At 33.9% G+C, this 20,933-nt stretch overlaps 1 protein-coding gene across 7 annotated transcripts in view; it reads left to right on the top strand.

Moving 5' to 3' along the window:
* The window catches only part of TBC1D5 (TBC1 domain family member 5), a 571,191-nt gene that overhangs the window by 380,579 nt on the left and 169,679 nt on the right, over positions 1-20,933 (top strand). For all 7 annotated transcript variants that reach the window (XM_031940325.1, XM_031940321.1, XM_031940324.1 and 4 more), the window contains one exon: positions 3,661-3,833. In XM_031940325.1, coding sequence (XP_031796185.1) covers positions 3,661-3,833 — 173 coding nt within the window. The remainder of the gene's footprint in view (positions 1-3,660; positions 3,834-20,933) is intronic.

Here is a 20,933-nt window from a genome sequence, read left to right as displayed (position 1 = left end):
CCCCATATACTTATATTTTATATCTAAACTATGTGACCAAAATATATGAAATAATCATGTGGACCATTTTTCCCAAAGACTTTTAAATTGCTTTCTTGGACAGAGGTAGGTGGACTTCTTAGAAGGGAGGTGTCAAACGCAGGACCCATGACACTCTTGGGTGTGAGCTGAACAAGATTAAAATACACATAGGAAAATATTTAACAAAATAAATAAAAATACAATAAAACTTAGATAATATTAAGGTGATCCATATGTATAGTTTAGTGACTAATGTTTCTGATGTCTTAAAGTGAATGCTAAGTTCTAAAATACTAAATGCAATTTTTAAGAAGGATATAAATTATTAAATATAATTCAGGTAGAAGATCAATGGAAGATCATTTTTTAAATGGTTCTCATCAGCCATAGCAGTACAAACAATCTGTTTGATTTTAGTCCTGAATTTTGCCTTTGACAAGAAAACTTTAAAAGAGACCAGACTGACAACGATTTTGGGGCAGCTAAGAGGTACAGTGGTTCAAGGGCCAGGCCTGGAGTCAAGAAGGCTCATCTTCTGAATTCAGATCTGGTCTCAGAAGCTTTGTGAGCTTGGCAAGTCATTTAACTCTTGTTTACTTGTTTCCTCATCTTAAAATGATCTGGAAAAGGAAACATCAATGGCTGAGATTAGGGAAAGTTGGCCATGATAGAGCAACAAGTAACTAGCTTGAACACTTGGTTCAGGCCTTTTTTTTTTTTTTTTTTTTTTTTTTTTTTTTTTTTTTTTTTTTTTAAACCAGATCCCCGAGGAAGCTTGTTGTTCAGGCTCGCATCTGTGAGGATAACTGAACATTCCCCAGTTTGGGGGGGGGGGAGGGGGGAAGGTGAGGGGGACCTGCAGCCAGGGAAGTTCCTTTAGTTTGAGCTCAGAATCAAAGCTGTTGAACAGAGGAAACATGTTCAGATTTAGAACATCAGCAACACGAAAGAAGCTTGAAGTTCCACACTCCCTTCCCCTCTCTCTCACTGCCAGTCATACAGGTGGGAAGTTTAAAAAGGTTCTAGAGTACTTGGGTAATTTAATCATTTTATTAATAAGACCAGCAGGTTATTAGTAAAAGAATGGTCATTTGGCTGTGTCTCTTTAGACCAAAGACTGTGGGTTCACAGTTTATATCTTCATCCAGTAGGGGTTGATGTCATTCTATCATGTCACCCTGGAGAGAGAAAATATCTCTCTCCTAAACCACTCTCAGCAATACAGGACCATTCCCAGCCTCCGATTCTCAAGACAGAGGGATCTGTCTCCATCCAAACTTGAGTAAAACATAACCCCACCTTAGATTAGGTTACTTGCAAGGTTGGATGGGGTCTGACCAAGAAGGAGAATCCATGCAATCTCATCAGTTATGGCCTTCTGGGGAAGGGGGAGAAAAAACCTGGACTTTTACAATGAGGAATCTAGAAGATAGGGTGACTCTCTGGATCTCTCCAAGATATGGCTTCTTATAGTAATTTCTCATAACTTGCAACAAAATGCAACTTTACACCCAGTGCCATGGAGATTACTGCTCTAAACTGCAGAAACTTGATGAGGCTCCACTAGCCAGCACTGGTGGAATATAGCTTCGAGGGGAGACAGCAATGATTTTAAGGTTCCCTGACCTTAGGGGGCTTCAGTTCTAACAATCTGTCAGTGATTCTAAAGTGTTCTGGCTTTGGAATTTGTGATCCCAAGGGCCTCTTTCTCCCCCTCCCCCCGCCCCAACCTTGGAATACCATTGTTCTGGCAATCTGTCTGTCAGTGATTCTAAAGTCTTCTGACCTAGGATAGTCTGAGATCTGCTGGTCAGCAATAACCAGTGGTCTCAAGACCACTCCTCAGTTCTACCTCTAGGCCATAAAATTAGCATATCGATGACAGGAAGAACTAGATAAATTTGTCTTCTTGTTCCATGTTCTTTGCTAAATTCTTTTCCAATTTAGCCTGCTTCAATTGGCGTTACAATTATAATAAACTTTGCCCCTTGACTTGGATATGGGTTCAAGGCTGCAAATGCTTTTGAGACACCGAGTCTAAGACCCCTCAACATTTTGGGTCCCTTCCCAAGCTCAACAATGGTACAATAGCATTCTGGGCTGCAATATCTCTTCAGGAGAACAGAGGAACAGAGGGAATGATGTAGAACATCTGGGCTTGAAGCAGAGTCCAAGTCCATTCCATGACACTCCCACCTCCACCTAGTAACTCTGTGGTGCAAACTCTAGACTATAGAAATCAACCCCCACTGCTGTCACACCAATATGGCAGCACTCTGTACTGCTGGAACTGTGGGAACGCAGCAGACACCCTAGAGTTCCAGGGGAGAACTCAGTGGAATTGTGTGGCAATCCACTCAGCCTGCTGGAAAGAGTCCACCAGCCATCTGATGCCAAAAAAGTCACTTGGAGCAGAAAGCTAAGCTGGTGAGACCTGAATTGCTCAGTATGTGAGGAGGCTTAGATGCTTGAGATTCAACTCTCAGGGAAATCACTGTAGGAGGAAATAGAGTCTGAAAGTGAACAACAAAGGAAAATAAAGGAGGAAAGACTAAAATTACAGAAGATCTCTGGAGGAAGAAACTTAAAAGACATTAACATAAGCAAATAACAGGAAAAGATTAGGATATATAATCCTTATATTTGCCCCTTTCTCTCCGCTGACACTGTTACCAGCCTAGTAGAGGTTCTCCTTCATGCCTAGAATAAAGCACTAATAGCATGCATTCTGGTTGATAGCCTTTCTGTTTAACTGCCAGTTCTCCCCAAAACGAGTAGGAGTCACCTTCCTCCTCAACTCCAGGGATTCCCTGTTATTTCCAGGATCAGGTACAAAACCCTCTGTCATTCATTTGGCTATTTCCTACCATCCCCTTCTATTTTATGCCCACTAGCTCTGCTTTAGAGCTGACCCTCATTGTTGTTCCTCAGATAAAATATGGTAATTTTCAAATGCTGTTGGAAATTACATCCCTCCCTGCTTTATATCTCATTTGGTATTGTAGAGAATCATTATTTTGGTGATTCTGCTTATCAGAAAATCTGTGTGAACCTAGCATATCCAAGAGATTCTCCCTATTTGAGTAGAACTTTTAGAGCTAAGCATTGTTCTACTGATTACTTATTTTTATTAAATGGTATTCATAACATTTATTAATATTGATGTTATTAATATTTTATCAAATATGTTAATAAGCTAACATTTATATGGCACTTACCTATTTACAAATTATTTTACATATATTATTATCTCAACAGCCCTGTGAGGAAAGCTATAATTATTATCTCCATTTTATAGATGAAGAAACTAAACCTTAGCTTTGTAAAGTAGCTTGCCTACTAATAGAATTAGTAGATATTTGAGGCAGGATTTGAACTCAGTTCTTCCCGGGCTCTATGTCTTGCACTCTGTTTAGGCCAATGATAAATGTAGTAAATTCTTGTGATTTTTACACATTGTTCAAAGATAGGATTTGCTTCAGATAATAATTTATGAAAATTAGCATATTCTTTTCTCATTTCTTTCAAGCATACTAAGGACACCTACATACACCATTCTATAATCATTACCTAAAAATTATGTTTATACAGATACCAAAATAATAATAATATATAATTTTTTTCTTGCTTTGGTCTTAGGGGAAAGATACAGTGATCACAACCATCCCATTTGCCAGACCACAGGATTTAGGCCCATCCATTGCTATTGTTACAAAAGTAAACCACATTCAAGACCATCTGCTGAAGAAGCAAGATATTGAACTCTACATGCACCTGAACAGACTAGAAATTGCTCCACAAATTTATGGGCTGTAAGTGTTCATGGCTTTTTAAAGTAATCATTTTATTTTGAATTTGTATTAAAATACCATGGTCAACATAATTTTCAAAAGAAAGAGTAAGACATTTTAAATGATTGCTTTATATTTTCATAACCTTTGTTTTATTTAAAAGAAAAGTTTACTCCGCCAAAGGAATAAGTTAGTAGAATCCTTCACACCAGGGAATTTATTTACTGAGCCAAGAGAAAGACTTTCATTGTGATAAGGAAGTAGACATAAGGCCAGGCTGTATGGTGTTATAATCATTGAGCATGTGATGGCTTCGGTCTTCTGGCTTCATCATTTAGAAATAAAAATCATCTTTTTTGCCCAAAAATGTAACATTTAAAGCAACAGAATAAGCATACATATATACATACACCTTACACAAAGATATAAAGGTAAGCTTTTTTTTTTTTTTTTTTTAAATATGCCTGGGGAGATTTAAAAATAATGTTCTCATTCGTTAAATAGATGAAGAAATGGTAACTTACATGTGAAAATTTTTAATTCATTCTATTGTCTATATCTCTGAGGGCTCTAAAAAGGGGCCAAGACAAAAAAGACTTGAGGACATTTGAAAAAAAGGGGTCATAATTAAAAGAATTGTTCTGGTTGATCCTGTTTTGTTTTGTTGAAACTAATAACTCAAGCCCTTTATAATTATAAGGCCACAGGCTACAAATCTGTTAGGTTCCTTTAATTAGGAACCAATATAATAGCATTCCTTAGTCCATGAGAAGTAGGACCACAACCTTGCAAGCATATTGGGTGAGTGATGAATAGGAACAGAAATGATAAAAAGGGATCTTTGTTTTTTTTAATCATGCCTCTATCCAGTTGGCCTGCCCCAAACTTTGATTCATCTACCTGTGCACATGTAATATAACAGTAAGACCTTTCATTTTTAAAGTGCATTAGGTTTTTTTTTCTTCAATTGCATTTTATTCTTTCCAAATACATGTAAAGATAGTTTTGAACATTCTTTTTTGTAGATTGTGTGTTCTAATTTTTTCTTCTTCCCTCCTCTTCCCCAAGAGAACAAGCAATTTCATATAGGTTAAAATATGTGCAGTCTTTTTAAACATATTTCCATATTTACTATGTTGCACAAGAAAAAATCAGACCAAAAGTGGGGGGAAACCTTGAGAAAGAAAACACAAACTAACAAAAAGGTGAAAATACTATGCTTTGATCCATATTCAGGCTCTATAGTTTTCTCTCTAAATGCAATTGAAATTTTCCATCACAAGCCTATTGAAATTGCCTCAAATCATCTCATAACAAAGAACCACAGCCATCAGAATTGATCATTACATAATCTTCTTGCCGTGTATAATGATCTCTTAGTTCTACATATTTCACTTAGCATCAGTTCATGTAAGTCTCTCCAGACCTCTCTAAAATCATCCTGCTGGTCATTTCTTACAGAACAATAATATTCCATAACATTCATAGACCACAACTTATTCAGCCATTCCACAATTGATGGGCATCCACCTAGTTTCCAGTTTCGGCCACAAACATTTTTGCACATACAGATCCCTTTCCCTCCTTTAAGATCTCTTTGGGATACAATCCCAATAGAAGTACTGCTGATCAAAGGGGATGCACAGTTTGATAACCCTGGGGACTCTCCAGAATGGTTGGATCCACTTACAACTCCACCAACAATGCATCAGTGTCCCAGTTTTCCCACATCCCCTCCAACATTTGTCATTATCTTTTCCTGTCATCTTAGCCCATCTGAGAGGTGTGTGGTGGAGTATCTGAGTTGTCTTTCCATCTGAAAATTGTTGTGTATTAGGCTTTAAAGAATGCCTTTCCTACCAGAGTCCCAGAAGATTGGCGTTGCAGATGAGGAAATTGGAGGTGGAGGAGGGCAGGTGCCCACCCACAGGCTCACGAGGGCAGGGCTTGAAAAGGAAGCTGGCCTTCTGGGAAGTTAAAAGTAAAGGTCATGATGTCCCATTGGAGATGTTCTGGTGGTAATCTCATGTGGGATCTCTGGGCCCGGCAGCCTCCCACTACCCAGCAGTATCTAGTTTTGCCACATCCCATCATCTCTCTGAGTCTCACACTCGTCACCCAAGAAGTGAAAATGCTGAAACCTAGGTTATTATCAATAAAGTATTTTGTGAAATAAGAAATTAATATAAAATGTAAGCTTTTGGGGGTTTTCAAGAGATTTAGAGGCAATGTGCATAGTGGATAGAGAGCAGCACTCCATGAGAAAGAAGTCCTTTTTCTAATCATGGCCTTGGACACATACTAGCAAATCTTCAGCCTTAGAGTGCCCCAGGAAACTCATCTTAACTAAAAATTGCAAAATAGTTGCTGCTTTGAAAGAGAGAGCTTCCTCACTTGGAGACACCTACCTTGATGAGCACACCAGTAGAGATTCCCCACTACTCCTGATGAGCAATATGTCTTGTGATTCTAATTCTGATCTGTGCATATTGGTTCAGTCTCCTAGTCTTGATATAACCTTTATTTTCTTCACTAAGAAATGGGTATGATATTGTCAGTAATAAATAACAGGGGCCCCAAGCTGGGTTTTATGAGCTCATGAGCCAAGAATGTTTTTGTGTTTTACACTTTAAAATAAATTTTTCTTGCATTAAAAAAATGTAAAAACTATGCACCAAAACAAGTCAAGGGCTAGATGGCCCCCACAGGTAATAGTTTTTCTCAACCTGATATACAATATTATTCATCAGTGATATATACAGGTTATTTTTAGCATATTCATTTAAACCTATGCCTAATACATACATACAATTTTGTGAAAGTAACAAATATCAACATTTGAGATGTAAAATCTAGATCTTTTTGTTAGTAGTCAAAGTATTATTAAATAATTATTCTATTTGATAACGGACTCAAATTCTTCATTTATTTCCATTATATGCTTAAAGTATACATGTTCGCTTATAAAAGATAAAAACCCAAATTCATTAGTTCTATGAAGTAACTTAGATGATGACATGATTTATTCTGTCTCTCTCTCTTTGTTCCTTGTTAAATCTTTTCTCCCTATTCTGTCTACCATGTCTTTTGGGTGATTTTTTACTTTTGATTACTTCAAAGACCAAGAATATTGGCATTTTAAAACTCTTTCTTTTAGAGAGACACTTGGAGTCATTCAAAGAAATTTGCAGTTTAGCTAACCTTCTTTCCCCCTCTTTCCTTTTAATGATAGGTAGGTAGGTAAGCAAGCAGGTAGATAGTTAGATCTTGAACAACTTAACAGATCATCTTTACATTTTGTACCTCCATTTGGGTATCATAATCTTAAAAATAAACATTCTTGTGCCTCCTCCCCCTTTTTTTTTGCAGGGTAGTTAGGCCAGAATACTTAGGTTTCTTGTTTGGGAAGTGCTACAGTTTTATTGGAATTTATCCAGTTATCATGATGTTAATCAGAAATTGGAGCATTAGAAGCAGGTGGCGTAATGAAAGACACTGTGTTCAAGGTTCTTCTGATTGTTGGCCCTCACTACCCTTGTATGTAAAATGAATGTGGTCAGACTAATTCTGCTCTAATCTAATAGTCCCTTTTGGCTCTAGTTTTGTGAGCCTTTGATATGTGAGAAATTGCTGTTCATTTTGAACTTTGCTGGATTACCACTATATTACCAACCTTTGGCATGCACGTGACCCTTTTTACATTTTGCTTCATACTAATAATCGCAGCCATCAAAAATGAATATATTTGTTATTTTATATCTTGTATTATTCCTATAATAATGCATATATGGCTAGGACTTAATAAATTCAAGCAAAATTTCAAATACATTTAAAACACACATTCTTAGAGGAGAGCTTTTAATGTGGCCTATTGTGCTACCAAATCAAGTGCTTTTCTTATAGCCTAAGAACAATTAGCACAGTAAGGTCTTATATGCTTTACATCTTTCAGTCAATTGTGTGGTAAACATATTATCCATTATAGAATTTTGCTTAGAAAAACCTGCTTGTTCTTTGTGATTCAGTATGCCTTCAATGCATGAATATATTATTCTCACAAAGATTTTCTAAAATTGGAGACACAGACATACAGGTTAAGCAGTTTTTTTAATGTTCTTTTGGTTGCTTTTCTTATATTTCCACTCCTCTAGTATTTTCCCCTCCTTCAGATAGCTTAAGGATATCTCAACTCCCTCAAAATTATATCAACAGCATAAGTAGATAACTGCTTTCCCCATTTTTATTCTCTTTATTGCCATTTTCTCCACTTCTGTGATGGAATCCACCATCCAGGAATGATGTTAGATCAGATATGATGGTTCCCTTGTCCTTGATGCTGAAAAGACTGTTATAAAATATATACAGATATTTTCTATATTTCATTTGTTTATTGTAGTCCCAGTTTTGTCCTTAAATACCCCTAGGATAACTTTGCTAGTTGGTTCTCTCACAAAGCTTTCTTTAAATTATTTTTCCCTGTACTACTTCTTGCTGTCTTATGAGTTGATACTGCTCATAATATTCTACCATTCTTCAATATGAGTTTTTGCAAATGAGTTTACACTCTAAATCTCTATTACCCTTGGCTGCCATAATTCTCTGCTTGGCAAGTAAGTTAAACCTTTTCTAAATAAGGCAGTTTTTAGGCAATTTTTGGTCTCTTCATTTTGACAATTAACATTAGTTAAATTTCTATGTGGCATTGTTATAAAGACTATCAATAGACTTGACTCTTTCTGTGCCTTGTTTTTTAGTATTAAACCTGGTAAATAGATCAAGTATATGCAAAGTAAGACAGTTTTTAGGTTCTTTTGGTCTCCTTGTTATAGCAATCGGTTTATTGGTTATATACAGAATTGTCATAACCAGCATTATACTTGCCTCCATTCATTTCCCATTTTCTAGCAGCAATAACATTTTAAAATAGCTCAAATTGGAATTGTTTTAATTGCATGCCATATCTCAATGATCTGAATATACAGATTTCTGTTTTAGGAATGACTCCCAAATCAGTAAGAAGTCATTTCTTTGCTTTTAGATATAATCAATTTGATTTGTGTTTCATTTATAGTGAAAATAAGGTTGATATGATTCGGTTTCTCCCAGAGTATGTCTGCTCTGTCATTGGGCAGAATTTAACAGGAGGTTAGTGGTGATACTTAGAAAACTGTAGTATTTATTATCTTCTACCCTCATTTTGCTCCATTTGACACTGTTATTGCAGAAAATGAAGGAAGCTTTACAGAGTTCATGGGATTTTTATATTTTTCTTTGTTTCATGGGCTATATAGACAAAAGGCTTAAGACCAAATGGCCCAACTACTAATGCTGAACTTCACTATACTTAGGTTGGCTGTTCCTTGGAATGCATAGTTAGAAGCGTACTCATTGAGTTAACCTATCACTGAATATTTCACTACATGTCATATGGATTCGTAGTATTGGCAGAGACTTCAAGGAGTTACATAGTTTATTCCATTACTTTTTATATCCAGTTGCCTTTGGATTAGCCAACTTAGGTTTTGTCCTTAAAATTAAAGGATCATATTTGGATAAAATTACACAGTTTTCCTCAGTGACATGTTTTATCAATAAAATATTACCTACTGTTAATGAATTTTAGTATGCATTCATAATTTAATTTTGAAAAGTTATATCCTTTAGAAGATAGTTTTCCTAATTCATATCCTTTTACTCATTTCTTTCATTCTTTGGTTTTCAAATGGAAACTGTGAGTTAAATTGTGGCTTTGCCACTTAGTACTGGATCATAAACAAGGCACTTTGTTTCTCAGGACCTCATTTCCCTCATCTATAAAATGAGGAACTCAGACTAAGATAATCTTGGAGGTTCCTTCTAGCTCAGCTCTGAAACTGAGATCCTTCATCCTCTGTACCTGGCTTATTGTAAATAGTGGGCTAAAATTAATATCAATGCAGAAGAGGAAATACATGTTTGATGAATCTTATACTTTTTTTTTCTGATACTTCCTCTTTTAAAATATGAATTTTATAAGAGTAAACATTATTATCTGATTACATTCACTTGCCAGTAACAAAATTTTCAAGTAGTAAAATTGTATCTTAATTTTAAATTTAAAATGTGAAACAATTTATTGATAGGATAACTGATGATTCAATGTAATTTAAAAACTAGATAGGTTAATGGCAATTGAGATTTTTAATTATTTAATTTTAATGTAAAAAAATATTCTCAGATTATTGTTTCTTCCATATGCTGCTGATTAAAATAGTAAAAGTGTTTAAATCTCAGCTTTAAAAAAAATAGGATTTAAGGAGCTATTTAATAAGAATTTGGTGGAAATATATACACATATATATTCCTTAAAGTAATTTGAAATTAAATGGTATTTAAAACTTTGTCTAAGATGGAAAAGAAAAACTGAAAAGGAACTTGGAAAGGGTTTGGTTTGGAGGTTTGTTTATTTTTTTTTTCTTTGTTTTTTTGGCCAAATGTTCAATTTCTGATGATAGAATTTTAAAGAAATAATCAAGTTGTTAAAGTCATGGCTTTGCAGATAGCATTTTATTCCAGTGATACTATATGAATCTTAAATGAGAGTCCAAAAAAAAAGGTATCTTCTATTTCTAAAAAAAAAAAAAAAAAAAAAAGTTTTATTGTTCTATTTTTTCCAATTTTTAGCATTTTTATTTAAAGTTTTGAGTTCCAAATTTTATCCTTCCCAACCTTCCTTTCTCTCTGAGATAGTAAGCAACCAATATAGATTTTACATGTACAATTATGTAAAATGTTCCAGTAGAAAACTGTTCATATTCATTTATCAACTGGGGAATGACTTGTATTCTTATGAAATTGATTCAGTTCTTTATATATTTTAGAAACAAAACAAGGCCTTTATCAGAAACATTGGCCTTAAAAATTGTTTCCCTATTTCTGTTTCCCTTCTAATCTTAAAAGAGAAAGAAAGAAAGAAAAATAAATTGAATTTAAAATAACTATAGAAAATATAAAATACTTGGGGAATAATTTTAAGTAGTTTTTTTAGTTGATTGTCTAGGATTTTCTAAATGTAACATCATATCATTTGCAAATAGTGATAGTTTTGTTACTTTAATTTCTTTTTCTCTTATTAATATGACTGATATTTCTAGTACAGTATTAACTAATAGAAGTGATAATGGGCATTCTTGCTTCACCTCTGATTGTATTGGGAAGGCTTTAGCTTTTATCCTCATTATTACATATAATGCTTGCTGATAGTTTTAGATAAATATTACTAGTCATTTTAAGGTAGACTCCATTCATTCCTATGCTCTCTAGTGTTTTTAATAGGAATGGGTGCTGTATTTTATCATAAGCTTTTCCAGCATGCATTGAAATAATCACATGATTTGTTGGTTTTGTTATTATAATTTTCCTAATTTGCACCAACCCTGAATTCCTAGTATAAATTCCACCTTGTCATAATGTATTATCCTGGTGATAAATTTCTGAAATCTTTATTAGCATTTAAAATTTTTGCATCAATAATCATTAGGAAAATTGGTTTATAATTATCTTTCTCTGTTTTGACTTTTGTGTTGGATTATCAGCATCATATTTGTGTCATAAAAATTTTTTGGTAGGATTCCGCTTATTTTTTCAAATAGTTTATATAATATTAGGATTACTCTAAATATTTGGTAGAATTTGCTTGGTTCTGGGAGTTTGTTCTTAGAAAGTTAATTGATGGTTTGTCCAGTTTATTAGTTTAATGACGTTCTTACTTTCAGTTTTATTAACCTTTGATTTTATGGATTTCCAATTTGGTACTCAATTGAAGATTTAAAATTTGTCCTTTTTCTACTTTTTTTTAGTTGCATGTCTATTTATTGTTCTACTTTCCCCCCCTATTTTATTGATGTCAACAATTAGAGGTATAAATTTTCCTTCAGATCTGCTTTGGCTACATACCATAAATTTTGATATGTTGTGTCATTTTTGTCATTTTCTTGAATGAAATTATTATTTGCTTCTATGATTTGTTGTTTGTCCCATTTTTTAGGATTAGATTATAATTTTTAGTCTTTCTTTCCATTGTCCATTATTGAATATAATTTTATTGCATTATGATCTTAAAAGGATATGTTTACTATTTCTGTTTCTTTACGTTTGGTTGTAAAGTTTTCATTGTAAAGACTCAATATATGGTCAGTTTTTATGTAGGTGCTATATTTTGCTGAGAAAATTCATTCCTATTTTGTTTTATTCTGTTTCTCCAAAGATCTCTCATATTTAACTTTTCCAGAATTTTATTCATCTCCTTAGTTTCTTTCCTATTCATGTTTTGATTAAATTGATCTAGTTCTGAGGGGGGGAATGTTGAGGGTCCCCCATGAGACATATAAAAATTTACCAAGGAAAAACCTCCCTAAAAAATGTAATTAGTCAGATGGAAAAATAAATACAAAAGCTCACTGAAGAAAATAATTTCTGAAAAATTAGGATTGAGCAAGTAGAAATTAATATAATGAAATATGAAAAAGCATAAAGAAGTAAAGAAATAGAAGAAAATGTGAAATTTCTCATTGGAACAACTGACCTTTTACTTTGAGTCAGGCATTTCAAAATAGCACAGTTGCATGTAAGGATCTCAGCAGGAGGGAAAAAATATCAATATATGTGATTTCCCATGTCTTACAACTTCATGCAGAAATCAACCATTTCTGTTACTTCAGAGAATACTTTTTTGAAAAAGGAACATTATTTTAGAAGTTTCATAAAAATGAATACTTGAAGATCCATCAGTATAACCATATGGCTTGAGTAAATTATCAACAAGTGGACTCATTTGAAAGTTAGGAATTATATGTTAGCAAAAACCAGATGGAAAGAGAGATTTGCTTGTCTCATGCCATCCTTTATGGGGAAGAAAATCAAAATGTATAGTCTTCATGTCAACTAAAGTGTGCAACTATGTGTATGTACAACAGATGTTTTACAGGGTTTTTTGATTTTTCAAACAAAACAAGGATTTTTTTTTTTTATTATTTAAGCCAAAATAGTTCTACAAAAGCTAGAAAAACAATTGTAGAGTTGTAAAAGTGTCAACAATAAATTAACCACCAATAGTACTTCATAAATCCAAGCAGTTTCTTAAGAATGAGGGAGTAATTATATATTTACATTCAGAATGGACTTGGTCAGATCCTAACTAGTAGCAGCTCTGATACATGAATGTATACAGCATTAGGGCAATGTATACAGTATTAGGGCTAAATTCTCTTTTTACCTCATCTCAGGGGTTTTAGTTGGAAAGAGGTGGGGTTTTTTTAGTTTCTTAAAATCTCTTTCCTAATACAATACCTTTAAATTCCGAGAGAAATTTAGAAAATTATGCATTTAGAAGGAAAAAAATTGTCTGTAGTTCCTTTTTTTTTTTTCTTTTAAAATCTCATTTGGGATTCATGCCTAGACTAGTGGATATGCATGATTTTATAGTCCTTTAAACAGTGTTCATAACAATTGGGGAAATGGCTCTTATTTTTTATAAATTTCATTCAGTGAGTTCATAGTTTTTAAAAATCAATCTGTTTATCTTTAAAATTAGGAAGAAATGCACAATAAACTTGTTTAAAGTCATCAATAAACCTGCCTTTCCAGTGTTATACATTTCTCTTCTTCATATACTCCATGATCCAGCCAAATTGTCCTTTTTTTCTTCAACTTCCTCACATACAGTACTGTCTCCACATCTTTTACAAAGTTCTCCTTGAAACTCAACGTTACTTCTTCCTTACCTTTTTTGCTTCTTGGAATCCCAAGTTTCATTCAAAGTTCAATTCGCGTACTACCTTATACATGAATACTGATCTGCAAAATATCATTAAATTCTCCCCTATACAATCTAAACTTCTTAAAGCCAGAGACTATCTAATTTTTGTCCATTTGTCTCTACTGCCTAGCACAGTACTATCACGTAGCGGTGCTTAAGAAATACTTACTGATTGAAATTCAGAGTTAGCCAGTAACCTGCTTAATAATTCCATTTTATATTTTGGATTTATTATCATCTGGTTAACTACAGTTTTTTTTTTTTTTCAAATTAGGAAATGTTAAATCTTTTTATATCAAAAAAGACATTTGTTATCTAATAATCAGTTTCTCAAAAGCATTATAACAGAATATATAATAAATATATGTGTGTGGTCAATATTATTTATAAACCTTTTAAATATGATGAAAATTGGATATGATTTTATGCACACCTGCATCTTTGATTTCCTTCACAAGCTAATTGTACAATAATTCAGAGTCTGATTCTTTTTGTACAGCAAAATAATGTTTTGGTCATGTATACTTATTGTGTCTAAGTTATATTTTAATATATTTAACCTACTGGTCATCCTGCCATTTAGGGGAGGGGGTGGGGGGGGTAAAGAGGTGAAAAATTGGAACAAGAGGTTTGGCAATTGTTAATGCTGTAAAGTTACCCATGTATATATCCTGTAAATAAAAGGCTATTAAATAAAAATAAATAAATAAATAAATAAAATAATTTTAACTATTTCAAAAAAAAAAAAAAAGAAAAGAAAATTGGATATGATGCCATATCTTCAATACTTTTTTTTCTTTTCTTTTCTTTTTTTTTTTTTTTTTAAAGAAATTGGGGTTTGAATCACTTGCCCAGGTCATACAGCTAGTAAGTGTCTGAGGCTGGATTTGTACTCTGGTCCCTCTGACTCCAGGGCCTGTGCTCTATCCACCCAACCAACTATCTGCCCTTCAAGAGTTTTTAAAATAGTTTTTCTTAGGTCATACTGCAGACTATTTCTATCTTGAATTATCCTTTTTTTTTTTTTAAACATATATACATGGCATTTTGTTGTTGTTCGCCAGTCTACGGTGTGATACCTGTACCCACGCAAATGGCTTTTAAAATAAAGCACCTACCAGGGTGGTGAAGGATCAAATGAGGTAATAGTTGTCAAGTGTTAAGCACAAAATCAGTCATATCGTAAGCGCTATTTGAATGTTTATTATTATTACTACTACATTCTGGAAGCAGAGTATTTTTAATTTTCTAAAAATAACTTTAGCAAACTGTATTTTTAACATTCTTGGTTTTCATAAGGAGCTAATGTGGACGTATGGAGTCACTTAGTAGTTCTTAATTGTAACAGGTATCACCAAAGCTCAATGTCTTGCTATTATACCATCATAACACATAACGCATTGTTGCTTGAAAATAGTTCTTAAGTGTGGTAGTTTAAGATACACAAGCTTGATGTTTAGATCTCCCAATTTTTATGTGCTTTTAACATCTCAAAATAGTGGTGATATATTACTATGCTTACACAGTTTTAGGCCTTTATGTTTTAAATGATATTTTTTCTCTTTGGTATTATAAATAGAATACATAATAAGCATCTGTGGGATATGCAATTAATGTCACTTTTGAGGAAAGACCTTCATAACGCACTTGGGCTTTGGCACTCTTAAATTATGAGCTCTTTACAACACTCACGGGAAAAATTCCATATCCCCCAGATGCTTATTATGGATCTTCCATGTCCCTTAATTCCTATTTTCTGGATTAGCAGTTGTTGTGTTGTTGTGGTTTATGGTAATTTAACTGGGGTGGCTCTTTGTTATTAATGAATAAACTTTTAAGTTTAAGCACTTCATTTTAAAATGATTCTCCCTATTTATCAGTCACTTCTAGCAAGTTTCTACTAAGTTGGCATTATCTTTGAATCAACTGAGTCTGTTGTTATTATTTCATGCTTATATGTGAGGTCAAAAAAGTAACTCATATTCATCCTAATATTTAATATAATAATATCAAAATCACTCTACTTTTAAACAAATAGTACTTTGCCATGGGTACCACCAATAAGTTGCTATTTTCAAGTAAAAAACTATCAATAACATCTTCCTTTTTCAAAATCCCCAAAGTCTTAAACTATATATATATGACTATTGTTATGCCAGAAGGCATGGCATTCCCAGGTAGGTAAAGGACCAAGGTGAATTCATCTAGAACAGATGGGAAGTTGATACAGGATAGTGGTCAAGTTGAGAGACATTAGCTAAGGCTTGAAAGAACATCCAGTTATCATTGTATCACTTGGGAAAAGAAGCAGTGACATCAAGGATGAGGAACCAAGTTTATAAACTAGTGTTATGGGCCCAGGTGGAACTGGACCTGATCAAATCAAATAGCAGAGCAACAAGAGATTAGTAACTAGGAAAAAAGCAGCCAGATGGAGGGTGACACTTAATAACCAAAGGCAAGTGGAGACGATGGCATTCTAAGGAAAAGATGATGTCGTCTTAGCACCTTTAACAGTCAAGCAAGAAAATTCTGTGCATGTCATACTTCTCACCCAAATTTCAAGGAAGCAGATTTCAGAGCACTTAGACAAGATGTCTTTGAAAAGGTTATGATGGGAATTTGTGATTCTTTGTAATCCAAGATCCTTTGCCTTCCAGAATATCATATCCTAAACCCTCCAATCCTTTAATGTGAAATTCACTAAATTCTGTGTTATCCTGACTGTGGTTCCTTGGTATTTGAAATATTTCTTTTTGGTAGTTTCAGGTATTTTCTCCTTGACCTGATAATTCCAAAATTTGGCTACAATATTTCTTGAGATCTCTTTCAGGGGGAGGTTGATGGATTCTTTTTAATGACTATTTTGCTCTCTGGTTCTAGGATATCAGGGTAATTTTCCTTGATAACTCCATGAAAGATGCTGTTCATGCTCTTTTTTTTTTTTTTTTTTTTTTTTTTTTTTTTTTTTTTTTTTTTTTTTTTTTTTTTTGAGTATGGTTTTTAGATAGTCCTATAATCCTTTTTTTGCCAGAGGCAATCAGGGTGAAGTGAGTTGTCATGGGTCATATACAGTGTCAAGTGTCTGAATTCCAATTTGGGCCTCCTGACTCCAGGGCCAGTGCTCCACCCACTGTGCCACACAGTGGCTCCCCGATCAGTCATTCTTAAATTATCTCTCCTGAATCTGTTTTCCAAGTCAGTTGTTTCTCCAGTGAAGTATTTTACATTTTATTGTACTTTTTCATTCTTTTGATTTTGTTTGGTTCAAACTTGATATGTCATAGAGTTATCAATTTCCACTGCTCAATTCTAATTTTTAAGAAATTATTGTCTTCAGTTAGCTTTTGAAATTCCTTTTCCATTTGACTAATTCTACTTTTTAAGTAGTTATTTTCTTTAGTGGGGTTTTTTTCCCCATTTGGCCAAATATTGATGAAATTGTTTTGGTTCTGCTCACTTAATTCTGCATCAGTTTATATGTTTTTCTTTGAGGGCAGCTTAGGTAAGCTGCTAGGTAGCACAGTGGATAGAATTGTGGGCCTGGAATTAGGAAGACTCATCTTCCTGAGTCTGGCTATAGAAGCTTAATAATCATTTGACCCTGGGCAAGTCACTTAACCTTATTTGCATTAGTTCCTCATCTGTAAAATGACTTAGGGAAGGAAATAGTAAACCATTCCATTATCTGTGCCAGGAAAAGCCCAAATGGGGTCATGAAGGATCGGACATGACCGAAAACAAATAAATGTCAAATGTTTCTTTGAAATCATCTATTTCCTCATTTTTACAGCACAATAGTATTCTGTTATATTCACATAACACAGTTTATTCAGTGATTTCCCTTTAGTTTCCAATTTTGCCATTTCAAAAAGAACTGCTACAAAACTTTTTGTACATGTGATTGCATTGGGGCATAATTCTCACAGTGGTATAGCTAGGTCAAAGGACATGCACTGATTAATAACTTTTTGTGTAGAATTCCAAATTGCTTTCCAGAATGGTTGTATTCATTCATAGATTCTCCAACAATGCATTAACTTGCACGTTTTCTCAAATTCCTCCAACATTTATCTTTTACATTTCTGTAATTAGTAGTGATTTGGAGCAAGTTTCATATGGCTATATTTTATCCGAGCTTTTTTCTTTGTGAACTTGCTGTGCCACAGTTCCTTTTTATTGTCTTAACTCAGTTTCCCTAAATTGTCCTGCCTTGGTTTTCCTGAATTGTTCTGCCTCAGTTCCTAACTGTTCTGCTCAATCCTGCAATACCACCTCTCCCTCCTAATCATGAGGATCCAGATAAGGAGAAAGACCTTCTATCTTAGACATCATCAGAATGTCAGGTGCCTCCCCCGACCCTATCAGAAGCAGATTGATAGTCCATTCCTGCTCTCAGTGCTCTGACTCCGCCCCTGCCTCAGTCTACCCTTGTAACTGAGCCATGTGTGTATATATACTTCATGGGAAGCACACATTAGCGGCTGGAGCTTTGGACATCAGCCCTGGGAGCAGCATGCTCCCAGCACAATCTCTCCCTTTCAAATAAAATATTAAAAACTCTTTAATCTCCATCTTGCCTCAGTTTCTCCAGCATTACAAACTTCCAGTTCTTATCCTTAGTAAATGAAAGCAAAAAGTCCCTCTTCATTCCTTCACCTTCTCAAGGCAAAGAGTTTCACTAGGTCTATTCTATCAGAATCAAGTGACCTAAATAAAAAAAAAATTTAAAAAAAGAGAATTCTAGAGGAAAAGCTAGGGGGAGAAAAGGAAAGATTTACAGAAGAAGTGGAAAACCTTACCCCAATAACAAATTCCCTAAAAAATCTCAGCAGAAGAAATAGAAATTAATGATTCCAAGAGAAAACTAAAAATTACTTTTATTATTTTAGTCTAAATTTTATAATATTTTATTACTTATAATAACTGACACCTGCCATGTGCCAGGCGCTATGCTATCTGCTTCACAAATATCCCATTTGATCCTCACAACAACCTTGAGAGTTAGTGCTGTTATTGTTTCCATTTTACGGTAGAAGAAACTGAAGCAGACGGAGTCAATGCCTTGTCCAGGGTCCCAAAGTTAGGAAGTATCTGAGGAGGCATTTTAACCCAGGTCTAGCACTGTATCCAGGGTGCTGGCTATTAAAACAAAGCTAAAAGACCGAGGAAATAGAGGAAAATGTAAAATATATCAAAAACATCTGACCTGAAAAACAGATCAATAAAAAAATAGCTTGAGAACCATAAGATTACATGAAATCCAGGGCAAATAAAAGAACCTAGTTATCACATTCCAAGAAATCATTAAAGAAAATTGCAGAACTCTTACTTCTAACAGGATAGGTTATGGGAAGGAGGCCAGTTAGAATAACTCAAGACAACTACAAACCCAAAGAAATAGTCTCAGGAAGGCTGAAGCAGAACCAAACCCTTTGGCCTTCAGATCTGCTCTGAGGGTAACCCAACTACCAGAAAGGGATGGATAGCCAGACACTCCTTGGGGGATGTGGACTCCCTCAGTTCTTTGTTTTGCTTTTGTTTTCTTTATCTAGAGAATGTGCCTCATTGGTAAAGGGTTTATTGACAATTAAAGCCCAGCCTAAGTGAAGAACTTCTAGAAAAGCCATGAGCTGCCTTAAATAAGAATGAATGGGAACGTGAATGTCCCTTAGGGCACTAAAAGAGTCTGGTTGCAGAACATTGTTCACTGTTTTTGAGGAGTTATAGCAACAACAATAATAATAGCAATAGTATGAATGTTTACAAAATGGATTTACAGATCTCATTTGATCCCAAAATTCTGGGAGGTGAGTGTTTATTATTAAACCCCATTTTAAAAGAGGTTAAGGATTGCTCAGGATTACTTAGTATTGGTCTAAGGCTGGATTTGAACTGGGCTCTTCCAACCTCCAGTTTCTCCTTGTGCCTCCTAGTGATTATAGTTGTAGAGAATGGGTAGAATGTGAGAATTATGGAGACAGAGGCACATATACTGCTTTTTCCAGAGAAGAGTAAGGGAAGAGTTACAAAATTAGAAACTGCTGAGCTTGTTACAGATTTCTGGCAAAACTCTATTTTATAAATGATTGTGAGTTTTTAGAAAAGAAAGAAATGAACCTCAAGAACCACCATTTTAACAGGAACAAGAAATACCAAATTTAATTCCTTTTTTAACATAGTTCCTGAGGTATCGATACCATGAAAGTAGCATACCTTCATTTCAATTGTATTTTTAACAGAATCTTACTCTGTCTACTACATGGATTATATGCTAATATAATTTCTAATATTCATAGTTGTTTAACAATAATACTGAAAGACTCTTAATGAATGGAGACATGTCTGGTCCAGGAAAAGTATTTCTTTCAGGTTCTATCTTTGACCCTGTTATCCATACATGTTTATCAGTAACATGCTTAAACACATGGAATTGTGGCATTTTCGAGTTGAAATGTATTTTGAAATACATTCTTATCAGATTTTGAGATAGTATCTCAAAAATGCCAGACTTAAGGAATAGAACAATAAAAACTTATTCTGTATTTTTCCAGGATGAAAAAAAAAAAAAAAAACTGGGAGTCAGATTTCAATTCAACACATGGAAGAACCTTCAAGCAAATAGAGCTATCCAATTCTTATAAACCACAAACTGCTTACCATTTCCATGAAAATTTACCATCAGCTGCACTTATATTTGTTGTTCTTATAAAATCACCTAAAAGGGATAATGACCAGACATGCAGCAATAAAAATGAATAATGACTCATTCTTTTTTTAAGTATAATTGACTTATTAAATATAATATGCAGTTTGATTCCTAAGATGGTATTAGAAATGCTACAGACAAAAAAGACTTCAAAACACACATTTATGTGTTCTTTTAAATATATTTAACACAGGCCAGTCTCTTTGATGCCTTTGAAAGTTTGCAACTCTAATAGCATTTCTGTTATAACTTTTCTTCTTACAAGCTTTCCGTAGAATGATTATATGTAATGGTAATTAATAAATCCTTGCTGAATTGAACTGACTACATAGAAAGTAAATGCCATTATTTTCACTTATTTTTTAAATGCAACATGATTAGCTGTTGAAAGAATGATGACATTTGCTATTGTCAAGGTGTTTAAAGAATGTTTATTGAGTGAAGGTAATAGTATCAAAAAGGGAATTATTTATTATAAAATTCAAGTCCAGTTAATCACAATATCTTGCCCAATTTTAGGTGCTACATTTAAGAGGGATATTGAAATACTATTATTTATCTAGAATTATAATTTTGAAGAGTTTGGAGGCTATGATAGTTAGAAGAAACCTTAAGT

This window comes from Sarcophilus harrisii, chromosome 5 (assembly GCF_902635505.1).
Source record: "Sarcophilus harrisii chromosome 5, mSarHar1.11, whole genome shotgun sequence".
Classification (NCBI taxonomy): domain Eukaryota; kingdom Metazoa; phylum Chordata; class Mammalia; order Dasyuromorphia; family Dasyuridae; genus Sarcophilus; species Sarcophilus harrisii.
This window is presented reverse-complemented; position numbering and strand designations above follow the sequence as displayed.